Source organism: Pan troglodytes, chromosome 7 (assembly GCF_028858775.2).
Source record: "Pan troglodytes isolate AG18354 chromosome 7, NHGRI_mPanTro3-v2.0_pri, whole genome shotgun sequence".
NCBI classification, from domain to species: Eukaryota; Metazoa; Chordata; class Mammalia; order Primates; family Hominidae; genus Pan; species Pan troglodytes.
In genome coordinates, this window is record NC_072405.2 from 104,123,891 (window position 1) to 104,136,736 (window position 12,846).

Sequence of the window (12,846 nt, forward strand, 5' to 3'; positions counted from 1 at the left end):
TTACATAAAAAGAAATTCACTCCACATCATTTTGTGAACCTGACTGGCTAGTAAGAAGTTATGTGTAATAAATCAAAGTCAACTTATTGGTGAACACTAGGGAAGATAAGTGCAATGCTCTATCTGCCATTGCCAAGGAAGCTTTCAGAAGCCACTATCCCATAAAAGGGATGTATGGGTGTAAGTCACTGAAGAGCCCTCGAAGATATCTCGTTTTACCACAGCCAATACCAATGCCACCTTAAGTCTAATCTCATCTGAGGTGGAAACAATCTCATGGAACAGAAATGGGACTTAGAGCAGGGAATGACTTGGATGAAAGTTTTCTGACTCCAAGTCCAGTGTTCTCTCCTTGTAACCATTCAGGGCAACGGAAACAATACTGATTTCAAAACTCCTCAGAGAACGTGAGCACACATCTACGCTACAGAGAGAATTCCCTCATCACAACTCCCTCTTGCTGCTGTCTACACCCTCTTCCTCTCCCTGGGGCGATAGAAAACATGATGGGCGTTAATGCTCCTAAAATCTGCAACGTATCAAACGAACGAAGCAACAGCTACTCTCGAGGTTCTTTGCTACGCCTTGTACCGCAGGCTGGGGTGAGCCGCAGGGAGTTGAGGTTCCCGTGAGGCTGGGAGCCGCTCCCGCAGCCTACCCTGGGAAGCCCGCACCCAACCGCGAGGCGCAGGGGAGGCTTGGCCGCTGGGCCGGCCACCCACACCACCGCATCCCCGCAGAGGTGCCAGAGATTCGAGGAAGCCTGCACGGCAGGGGAGCAGCCCGTTCCTCGGGCCCCACGCACGCGAAGGCATTGGAGCCGGCCCAGGCGCCCCCCCTCTCCCGACCCCGCAGCCGGCTCAGCCAACGCCGCCGAGCTCCACGGACCACCGCTCCCTAGCGCCGCGCAGCCACACCTTCCACTCGCTGGTGGGGGGGGGGGGGGGCCGCGGGGGGCGGTCACGTGAGGCGGGCCCGGGGAACCAATGGGCGGCTCGCGCCGAATGGAAGGGATTGTCTGACCCCCGTGACGTCACAAAGCTGGCGGGGAGCGCGCTCCTCTTCCGCCCCCGCCCCACCCCCGGCCGCAGCCCTCTCCGCCTCCCCTCCCACTCGTCACTGCGCAGCCAATCGGCAGGCGGGAAGCACTCCGGCCCGAACGTGCGGGCGGGGCGGGGCAGGGTGGCGGCCCCGCACGGTAGGGGAGCAGAGTGGGCAGGCCGGGGGTGAGGGCTCGCGCTCCGGGAGCTGCACGGGGCTGCGTGGAAAGAGCGCCGAGCGGTGGCGTCGTTGTCGCCCCCGCCTCGTCGGGAAGAATCGTTTGGTCTCCTGCCGTGCCCGGTTCGTATGCCCTACTCCCTGCCACGAGCCGCCCCGTCCGGGATCCTCCACCCGTCCAAAGTTGTGAGGGGGCGCCGGGCGTGCTCGCGGATCGGCGGCCGCGGGCGTGCGGAGGGCGGGACGAGCCCTGGAGCGCCAGGTGCGCGCCGGGCGTCGGGGCTGTGGGGCGGGCGTGGCGGCGCTGGGGGCCGTCGGGGGGCTGGGGGCGGGGGCGGGGGCGCCGTGCAGCCCTAGCGTCTTTCGGCCCCTGCGCTCCAGCTGTCAACACGAAGGGCGCCGCGGGGCCGGCGGCAGAGTGAGCTCCAGGGAGGCTGTAGGGCTGCGGCACTGCCTGAGGGTCTCCCTGACGCACCCCGGGTCAGGGCTGGCCCAGCTGGCAGCCTGACACCGGCCGGCCCCTGTTCGTCTGGACTGAAACGGGCACCCGTGGGGCGGGGCCGGGCCGGGCAGGGCGGGGCGGGCAGCGGGCGGGGCTGCAGTCCATGGGCTTCGCGCCCCGGCTGGATGGAGGGGCTGGCCCTCGGGGCGCACCCCTGCTCGCGCCTGGGCCCCGCTGCCTTGGGCTGTGGCTCTGCCTCCCCGGCGGGGTGGGTTGGTTTGGTTGGCTTCCTTGTTCTCTCCACCCCTTTATCCCTCCTCCATCCTCTTCCCCCCACCTCCCAGCCCATTCACCGGGCTGGAGCGAGACCTCGCCCCTCCTCCGCTCCCGCCTCCCCGCCGCCGCCTCCTCTAATGAGCATCTCTGCCTTGCTTTCAATGGGCCGGTGCTGCTGTCGCTGCTGCTGCCCGCGCGGGTTGTGGATGTTGTCGGCTCCGTGTTGTGATGACAGGAGAATGTGTGTGTGTCCCGGGCCCAGACGAATTGGTAGGTATTCACTTAACTACCTGCGTTGGGTACCCAGGAAGGATGGTGACAGATTTTTGTGTATGGATGGTTTTAGATGGATCAGCATGGTATTAAGGGATGAGATAGATTGGAAAAAGGGACAAAGGCGTCTTGGATTGAGATAGCTTTGATGTCTTTGTGAGTGCAGTTTTTCAGGTAGCGACAAAGGAAACTAATCAAAAAAATACTGGCATGTGGTGCTTCGTATCTTTCTTCATTTATGTAAAAAGATAGCAGGAGCTGTGAAATGGCTAGGCATTTCCAGAAAAATGTTGAAAAATCGCGGATGGTCTTTATGTAGAGTGTTTAATGCAATCGGATTACATAAACTGGGGTTCCGACACATTAAATGATTAGCATAGCTTTTCTTTTTCATTTACATCAGAAGCTTTGCAAAGCTAAAGGGCTCTGGAGTCGGTGCCTTAATAGCATTTGCTAATTAATTTGGTCCGTGGGTCTGTTGATGGAGTGGAAAAAATGTCTTGGCACAGGCTCTGCTAAGCACATCAGTAAGAATGGACGGCTCTCTTTCCTGTTTCTGGTTGCAGTGCATCTTTCTTTATTAGTCAATGGCAAAATCAGCCAAATCTGCCTGGGATGAAGATGCTGCATACAACGTGGCTGAGTCTAGATCATGGAATAGGAACTTTTCCGTGAAAATTGTGATCAAGAATAACTTGCAAATTTGACACTGCTCTGTTTTACCAACAGTTGTACCTGGATGCTGTTCTTATTGCCTGATCAAGAGCCTTCTACACTAATTTAACAAGCTTGTCAGCAAAAGTTATGATGTAGAGTGTTTTCTTGTTGTTGAATCAGTGGATAATCTGAAGGATATTAAGAGTTTTTCATTGCTAACTTATTTATGAAAGCATTTGAAAGTACTTTGACTCCCAAGGGTATCTGATCTGATGGAGAGAATGTATCACTTGTACCGATGCGGATAGAACGCTCATTAATTACAGCACAGTTTTCATAAATTCCAACTTCCCTAGGAATTTTGTCTTTTGAAGGCATGTTGGAAGTTGGGGCATTAGGATATAATCTCAGTCCATGTACTAAGCCTCTGCATAACTGAAAGAGTCAATAAAATTCACTCTCTCATTTTTTGTTTTTAATCTCAAGAATTTTTGCCTTGAAGGAAAAATGTAGTGGAGAATTTGATGTTTGAACGTAAGTATTGTTAAAAGCACCTGCTGTGTCAATCATTAGCTTTTTGTCACTAGATTTCATTCATTTTGCAGTCAATTACAAAAGTAGAAAAGATGTCAAACCAAGCCGGGTGCAGTGGCTCATGCCTGTAATCCCAGCACTTTGGGAGGCTGAGGCGGGTGGATGGCCTGAGGTCAGGAGTTCGAGACCAACCTGACCAACATGGTGAAACCCCATCTCTACTGAAAATACAGAATTAGCCGGGCAGGAGAATCGCTTGAACCCGGGAGGCGGAGGTTGCGATGAGCTGAGATCACGCCATTGCACTTCAGCCTGGGCAACAAGAGCAAAATTCCTCCCCCCGCTGCCCTCCCTCCCCCCCCCCCCGCAAAAAAATGTCGAAGCAAAGGAATTTAAGGAAAGTGCAGGTTTCCAGGACTTGTTATTCCTTAATTAAACAATCAAACCCTGTTATGCATCTATCAACCCTCCCTCCCCCCCACACAAATAGTATTTTGAGTCAATTTACGTTCCATACAGGCACATTTTCATTGTTTTTTTCTGTAAGATTCTTACGTTTTAAAGAAAGAGCAAATGCAGTCATAAAATTATGAAGAAAAATTCATTAAGATTACATTAGTTTACATTTTTAATGATAGAAAACCTTTATTCAAAGCACAAAATGAGTTGATATGCTTTCTGCATGCAGACCTAAAAAGAGATATGGTTTAAGTATGGAAGCCACTGTCATGTGGCCCAACATTTGAGCACATCATCTGGCTCAGTCATGTACACTTAACCTCTGGATGACTTTCAGGTATTCAGTTTGAATTGCTTTTATTTAAATGGTTACTCCTGATGGATTCCCGTTTTTCTGGAATTTCTGTTTTTCATTAGTGCATTTCAGAATGCTTTTTTAGTTACGGATTCTTATTTCCAAAATTTTAGCCATTACTTTCTATTGCCTGATCTTGTCTTCATTTTCGTAAACAAATCCCTTCTTAGATAGTGCAGTTAAAATGATGGTACTTTCTACTACTTGCAGAAGAGAATCTGTGTGGCTGGCTTATGCAGTGCTTATTACAGAAACAAACAAGAATCAGTGATTATTCAGTGTTTAGTTTTCTTTGCTTCCCTCTACCCCAATTTATTACTTTTTCTCAAATTATTCTTCAAAAAAGGTACATGAAAATAATATATGGCTGACACTTGCTATGATATTTGTTTAGCCGTGGGAAGGAATAGTTGCTATTAACTCAGATGGTTTTATTTTCTGTGTTCCTTTTTGTTTATTGCATTTGTTTATTTAAAGTATTTCCAAAGTGTTTCTTTATAGTACAAATGACTATTTTGAAGCAGTATCTCAAGAATTCAGGGAAAATATATGTTATTGAGGAAGAAGAGGGATTTTTTTCTTGCCCAAATTATCTAGATTAATGATATATTCATTAAATTTCCCAAATAAATGCCCAGAAATTATTTTCAGCGCATATAGTGAGTGATAGGATTTTTTTTAAGTTTGTAATTATATTGCTGTACCTTTTCAATCCAAACCTTAGACTATTATTTGACTATACTGCTTCCCTGGAGCAAGTAAATACCTTTTTTTTTTTTTTTTTTAAATGTGAGAGAAAACATTTTTGGTCTTTTAAAATTTATTTTTAATTTACAATTGACACATAATATTATATATTTATGGGGTACAATGTGATGTTTCAGTGCATGTATATATTGGTAGACATTGTGTAATGATCAAATCAGAGTGATTACCATATCCAAGAAAACATTTCTCTAGGGATTAATTCTACTTTGGATCCATAGTAGATGAAAATACTTCTATGGGTTTTCCTTATAGCTGCTAAGCAGGAAACATTGTTAGTAGGTAAATTAAGTTCTAGGACTGAAACCATTTATGTTACTAACAAAGCTTTAGAGCTACTGCAATACTTAAACTTTTTTTTTTTTTTTAAATCATGAAGGGCACGGTAGAATTCAACAGTGAATAAATGAAACCTGAATTTTATTTAAAAACCTCACTTCCATAAGCATAAAGGCATGAATCCTAGAAGAGCCTTAGATAGCATCTGCTCTGTTGATGTTCCTTTACAGGTTAGAAGAGTGAGACTCAAAGATGTGAGCTGACTTTTCCAAGATTATTTGGGAGTTGGTGGCAGACCTATGCCCGTTAGCCTGGCAAATTACCACAGTGGACTAGAGAAGCAAGTTTTGCAAGACCATCTACTGGGGTACAGGAGAGAAATACTGGAATTTCTTTTTTTATTTAATTACGTAGAAATTTTTCTATATATGTTACAATGCATATTACTGTAGTCATATATGTATATGATGTACACATAATTCATAAATACACATGTGTTTGGCTGCCTTTTAACATTTTTGGTCATAGCCATGTGTAATCATGCCAAAAATTGACCACAGGTCTATGTAAAGGGTCTTCATAAATGGAAGAAGTCCCTGTGTAAAATGGGAGATTTCAAGGCATTTTTTAAGAATAGGGAGGGAGAAGGATGATTGGTCAGGTAGACGGCTACTGCATAATGTTATATAACCTTTATCTCCTCAGCTTTCCCCAGCCAAATCTGTTGTACATTCTGCACAGTTTGTACTGCACAAAGGACGACAAAGAAAAGAGAAAATTGAAGTTTGAGTATAGGAGCCAGGAGTTCAGTCGTGGTTCCACGAATGATTGGGAGTTGTGCCTGCCAGAATATACCCTGTAGAAATAGTACATGATGTGTGTATAAAATGTAGTACCTTCTAGCAAAGGCTTAACATGTAGATTGACTTGCTTAATATTTGTTATAAAGGCAAAGCTAGATTAAGTATCCTGAAATGTAACTCTTTCCTTTGTGTACATCTGTCTAATTTGCTGTCTAGGAATCCCAGTCAGAAGTTCCAGCCTGCCACTGTTCTCTGATGCCATGCCAGCACCAACTCAACTGTTTTTTCCTCTCATCCGTAACTGTGAACTGAGCAGGATCTATGGCACTGCATGTTACTGCCACCACAAACATCTCTGTTGTTCCTCATCGTACATTCCTCAGAGTCAACTGAGATACACACCTCATCCAGCATATGCTACCTTTTGCAGGCCAAAGGAGAGCTGGTGGCAGTACACCCAAGGAAGGAGATATGCTTCCACACCACAGAAATTTTACCTCACACCTCCACAAGTCAATAGCATCCTTAAAGCTAATGAATACAGTTTCAAAGTGCCAGAATTTGACGGCAAAAATGTCAGTTCTATCCTTGGATTTGACAGCAATCAGCTGCCTGCAAATGCACCCATTGAGGACCGGAGAAGTGCAGCAACCTGCTTGCAGACCAGAGGGATGCTTTTGGGGGTTTTTGATGGCCATGCAGGTTGTGCTTGTTCCCAGGCAGTCAGTGAAAGACTCTTTTATTATATTGCTGTGTCTTTGTTACCCCATGAGACTTTGCTAGAGATTGAAAATGCAGTGGAGAGCGGCCGGGCACTGCTACCCATTCTCCAGTGGCACAAGCACCCCAATGATTACTTTAGTAAGGAGGCATCCAAATTGTACTTTAACAGCTTGAGGACTTACTGGCAAGAGCTTATAGACCTCAACACTGGTGAGTCAACTGATATTGATGTTAAGGAGGCTCTAATTAATGCCTTCAAGAGGCTTGATAATGACATCTCCTTGGAGGCGCAAGTTGGTGATCCTAATTCTTTTCTCAACTACCTGGTGCTTCGAGTGGCATTTTCTGGAGCCACTGCTTGTGTGGCCCATGTGGATGGTGTTGACCTTCATGTGGCCAATACTGGCGATAGCAGAGCCATGCTGGGTGTGCAGGAAGAGGACGGCTCATGGTCAGCAGTCACGCTGTCTAATGACCACAATGCTCAAAATGAAAGAGAACTAGAACGGCTGAAATTGGAACATCCAAAGAGTGAGGCCAAGAGTGTCGTGAAACAGGATCGGCTGCTTGGCTTGCTGATGCCATTTAGGGCATTTGGAGATGTAAAGTTCAAATGGAGCATTGACCTTCAAAAGAGAGTGATAGAATCTGGCCCAGACCAGTTGAATGACAATGAATATACCAAGTTTATTCCTCCTAATTATCACACACCTCCTTATCTCACTGCTGAGCCAGAGGTAACTTACCACCGATTAAGGCCACAGGATAAGTTTCTGGTGTTGGCTACTGATGGGTTGTGGGAGACTATGCATAGGCAGGATGTGGTTAGGATTGTGGGTGAGTACCTAACTGGCATGCATCACCAACAGCCAATAGCTGTTGGTGGCTACAAGGTGACTCTGGGACAGATGCACGGCCTTTTAACAGAAAGGAGAACCAAAATGTCCTCGGTATTTGAGGATCAGAACGCAGCAACCCATCTCATTCGCCACGCTGTGGGCAACAACGAGTTTGGGACTGTTGATCATGAGCGCCTCTCTAAAATGCTTAGTCTTCCTGAAGAGCTTGCTCGAATGTACAGAGATGACATTACAATCATTGTAGTTCAGTTCAATTCTCATGTTGTAGGGGCGTATCAAAACCGAGAATAGTGAGTGGCTCTTTCACTGGCAATTCTCAAATGATATACATTTAAAGGGCAGATTTTTTAAAAAGATACTACTATAATAAACATTTCCAGTTGGTCATTCTAAGCATTTACCCTTTTGATACTCTAGCTAGTCAGGTACTCCAAATTGACTTTGCAGCAGGGTGGCAGGGTCAGGAGAGTCTGGTTCTGCCTAGCTCAGATTTCATGGCACCTGCACTTGAAGCAAGTCACTTCTTTATCACAGGTGTCTTGAAACATTGGCTTCTTTTACCAACCTGAGAAAATTAGGATGACCTGGCAAATAAGATCTTGAATAGGCCAAAAGCAAGTATCTTGCTGTGTGTAGTCTCTTGGTTAAAGTGAAGAAACAGTACTGTTCACACCTTTCTTCACTGAGATTCCAGTGTACATGAGAACATATATTTATTGCATGATTTTCTAGATACACAGTCTATGCATTATTCATATACATTTATTTTAGCCTAAAGTGGTTTTCAAATCCAGTTCTTCAAGCCATAAATGACCAAGATCCAAGCAATCTGAATTTGTTTTTGTGATTATTTGACTGGAATACTTCTTAAGTGGAATAACTATACTCCGTTATCCACCCGATTTCCTAATGTAATTGAAACATTTTCTATTTTGCCACACACTTGGAGACAATAAGGGTTTTTAGTTTTATCTACTCTTCTATTGAAGTTAAATAAAGAAAAAAAGATTTTTTTATTTGTATTAATGAAAAGCTTTAGTTTAAAATAAGGAGATCCAGAATAAAAAGAAGAGACTGATCTCTTCAATTATTGTCATCTGTAGCCACCAGCACATCACTCTTATGTAATCCCCAAAGGCTTGGCATGCCGTAAGTGTGTGGTGGGTAGACTGCTGCCGGGGAATCGTACTTCTTATTTAGTAATGATAAGACTTTTCATTATTTTTGGAATTTTAAAGATGACATAAATAAGTTTAAATATCAATTTGGGGAGTAAGGTTTAATATTGCCATCGGGTATTGAGACAGAAGGAAGTTTCTGTTTTTCTCCATTTAGACATAGGTCAATTAAAATATTTGGGTTTAAAATGACTAAATGCTTTAAACATATTGTAGCTTAAGATATATGTGTTAAGATATATACATGAGAAACTTTAAAAGGTAACTACTGTGCATGCCTGATGCTTAATAGAACACTTAGTGGCATCAAATGTTTGCAGCAGTCTCCATAATTATATTCAGTCCCTTCTAATACTGTATCAATGTAAATGAAATAAATATATTCAAATTGGCTTTTTGGGAGCTATTTGATATGCATCAAGTGGCATTTTGTTCCTGTGTTTAATAGTGATCTGTATACAGCTGTGCACATATTGTCATCACTTATTCTAGCATCACTGTTAAGGCTGTGATTATGTTTGATATTCACCTGGATTTTAATACAAGCCAATATCAGCTTCCCATTGTGTAATAACTTGGGTGTTAAGGAGTCTTTTCACATTTTTTGGGGATATGAACTAGATGTTCAAGAACTCCTTCTGGACTGTGGATACTGAATCAGTGTACTATTGGCTGCAGAATTTGTTTCAATTGAAAATAGACTCAGGAAGATTGCTGCTCAGAATATCATATAATGTTTATTTTTTGAGGTGTTTTTGTTTTTATTTGTGTGTTTTTTTTTTTTAAGTCAGCTTGGAACTTTTTTCCTGGGTAGTATTTGGGAGAGGGAAAGGCTGTACTATATATTTATTTCTAAATGTTTTGACTGGGCATTTTTCTTTTAATGAAATATGTGGACTGCTCTAGCAAACCCTATTTTCAGCTACTATTTGAATATTCTTGAACACCACCACTGAAGAGTTTCATATTATACACCAAATAATGTCTCATCTCTATAGTACAGGGAATATAAAATTGGTTTCCTGTGGTCATGATCAAGATAGTAGTATTATTACACAAGAAACTTGGTCTGCAGTCTGGAAGCTTGTCTGCTCTATAGAAATGAAAATGCAGCATGAAGTTGACATTGTGGAAATGAAAGTAATTGGGTATTAGAAATCTGAAAGTACTGTCATCTAAAAGCAATTGTGATTTTATTGTAATTGGTTGTCACTGTTATACGGTGTCTAGAATTAAAGAATACATGTAAACTTTCATGGTATTTAGCCTTTCTTAAATTTTTTTAAAATTTAAACTTTCTAACCTATGTATTCAACTTCTGTATTTATATTTAATCAGTGGTTCATGTTATATAATACACCCTTAACTAGTTAAATGGAATGTTGGTATGGTACAGAGTACCATATTGGTAAGAAAACTGTCTTATAAAAGATGTATATGTGTGAAGACATGAAAGTTTAATGTACAGAATGGTTGGAGAAATGCCTATGGTGAATTAAAGCTTCATATCTGCTTTCTGAATGTCCTGTGTTGGTTTTTAATAACAAGATTGATTAGATGCTTCCTATGTATAGTAGATTATATTTAATTTTAGGACCCAGTAGATACATAGTACTTCAAATTTGTAAAAATTGAGGTAAAATTTTTTTTTTTTTTTTTTTTTGAGATGGAGTCTCGCTCTGTCACCCAGGCTGGAGTGCGGTGGTGCGATCTCATCTTACTGCAGCCTCTGCCTCCTGGGTTCAAGCAGTTCTTCTGCCTCAGCCTCCCAAGTAGCTGGGACTACAGGTGCGGGCCACCACGCCTGGCTAATTTTTGTATTTTTAGTAGAGATGGGGTTTCACCATGTTGGCCAGGCTGGTCTTGAACTCCTGACCTTGTGATCCACCCGCCTCGGCCTCCCAAAGTGTTTGGATTACAGGCGTGAGCCACCACGCCTGGCCAAAATTGAGGTATAATTTAAACAAAATGCACAGATTTAAAATTTGCGATGTAACATTTGGTAACACCCCAACAAAGATATAAAACTTTTTCTTCAGAAAATTCCCTATGCCCCTTTCCAGTTAATCCCTCCCCTCATAACTATCATTCCACTTCTCTCACTATAATTTTGCTTCTAGAAATTTATATAAATCATACATGTACTTTTTTTTTTTTTCCAGACAGTCTTGCTCTGTCGCCCTGGCTGGAGTGCATGATCTCGGCTCACTGCAGCCTCCCCCTCCTGGGTTTGAGCAATCCTCCTGCCTCAGCCTCCCAAGTAGCTGGGACTACAAGCATGTGCCACCACACCTGGCTAACTTTTGTATTTTTGGTGGAGACGGGATTTCACCATGTTAGCCAGACTGGTCTCAAACTCCTGACCTCAAGTGATCTGCCCACATCAGCCTCCCAAAGTACTGGGATCACAGGCGTAAGCCACTGCACCTGGCCCACATATGTACTTTTTATGTTTTACTTTTGCTCAGTTTTTGGAGATTCACTTATGTTGTTGATTGTATTCATAGTCTGTTCCTTATTACTGGGTAGCATTCCAGTGTTTGAATGTATCACAATTTATCCATTCTCTATTGATGGATGTTGTCAGTCTCCCCCTGCCCCCCTTTAAAGATAATTTTTAGATTAATAATTCTCAGAAATGCTGTTTGGTTAAGGTGTAGCTTTAACTTTGCAAATAATGATTACAGGTAAGTTTTCTGTTAAAGCTTTGATGATAGGACCCTTAATGCCCTTAAAACAAATGGTGGGAATTTTTCATGGTGAAAAGTTCAGTGGGATTAAGGTGTGGCCCTTTGCTATTGGCCTCTCTGTTCCTCTCCCACTGAGAAGTTTGTTGAGTTCATTAAGCTTGGTAGATGATTGTGTTAATGACAAATTGAGAAAATGGCAAATTATACCTTGGTGGGTTTTTTGTCTTTTTTAAGAGAGTCTCACTCTGTCACCTAGACTGGCATGTAGTGGTGTGATCACAGCTTATTGCAACCTCAACCTCCTAAGCTCATATAGCTTGGTTTTTGATGGTTTGGGTTTATCACTGCATTGGCCATAGCTATGACTAGGGATGAGGAAGGAAGAGGATGAAGTGCCGACTGTTGGGGATGGGGTGACTGACTTGAGTATTTCTGCTTTCATTAAACAAAGTTAACACTGCTTAGAATGAGCTTCCATGTTCACTAGTCAAACAAATACCTGAATGTGGGTTGTTCATTTGTCCTTGGGTATAGCAAGAGGATCTAGGTAACTGTTATCCTCTCTATAGGTTGACATATTTAATTCTGACCTTTTTCATAAATACTAGAGCAATAGCTATTCATTGTAGAGTTTTTTAGACCTTCAAAAGTTACATTCTGTTAAAATTGATGCAGTGGTGCTTTTACTACCTAAACAAGCTGAATAAATGAAGACGTTTTAATGGCATCAGAATTGGCTTGTTACAGTATGAAAATCATTTCCTTTTTTCCTTTCAGAATGTACTTTAAAAGGCAAGCTTAAACCTATTAAATCCTGTCTGTCCAGTTCTTACAACAATGCAGTTTATAACCCTGGATTGAATCATAATGCATAGCATTATTTTCTAAATAGCTCTCAAATTACAAGTCTTCAAAACAAATATATTAGGAATGATGAAATTTGTATACTCCATATGCCATTAAAAATGGTTATCCATGGCCAGGCATGGTGGCTCACACCTGTAATCCCAGCACTTTGGGAGGCCAAGGCGGGTGGATCACAAGGTCAGGAGATCGAGACCATCCTGGCTAACACGGTGAAACCCCATCTTTACTAAAAATACAAAAAATTAGCCGGGCGTTGTGGTGGGCACCTGTAGTCCCAGCTACTTGGGAGGCTGAGGCAGGAGAATGGCGTGAACCTGGGAGGCGGAGCTTGCAGTGAGCCAAGATTGCACCACTAAACTCCAGCCTGGGCGACAGACAGAGCAACACTCCATCTCAAAAAAAAACAAAAAAAACAAAAAAAAGGGTTATCCAATGCATGTATATTAAGGTCCACACAATTTAGGCTC

At 43.1% G+C, this 12,846-nt stretch overlaps 1 protein-coding gene across 9 annotated transcripts; it reads left to right on the plus strand.

Annotated features, from left to right (window-relative positions):
* The first annotated feature begins 1,057 nt into the window (after positions 1–1,057).
* Positions 1,058–10,343, plus strand: PDP1 (pyruvate dehydrogenase phosphatase catalytic subunit 1). 9 transcript variants are annotated; one of them, XM_063817317.1, is made up of 4 exons: positions 1,188–1,341; positions 2,172–2,206; positions 3,353–3,400; positions 6,278–10,343. In XM_063817317.1, exons 3-4 carry the CDS (start codon positions 3,391–3,393, stop codon positions 7,933–7,935), a joined length of 1,668 nt encoding a protein of 555 aa, XP_063673387.1. In that variant the 5' UTR covers positions 1,188–1,341; positions 2,172–2,206; positions 3,353–3,390; the 3' UTR covers positions 7,936–10,343. The 9 variants fall into 9 exon arrangements, with proteins under 9 accessions (XP_016815173.1, XP_003311893.1, XP_003311894.1 ...); XM_063817318.1 differs by lacking the exon at positions 1,188–1,341 and adding an exon at positions 1,804–1,928; XM_016959684.3 differs by lacking the exons at positions 2,172–2,206; positions 3,353–3,400 and adding an exon at positions 5,489–5,625 and having other exon boundaries at positions 1,058–1,341.
* The last annotated feature ends 2,503 nt before the right edge of the window (positions 10,344–12,846 follow it).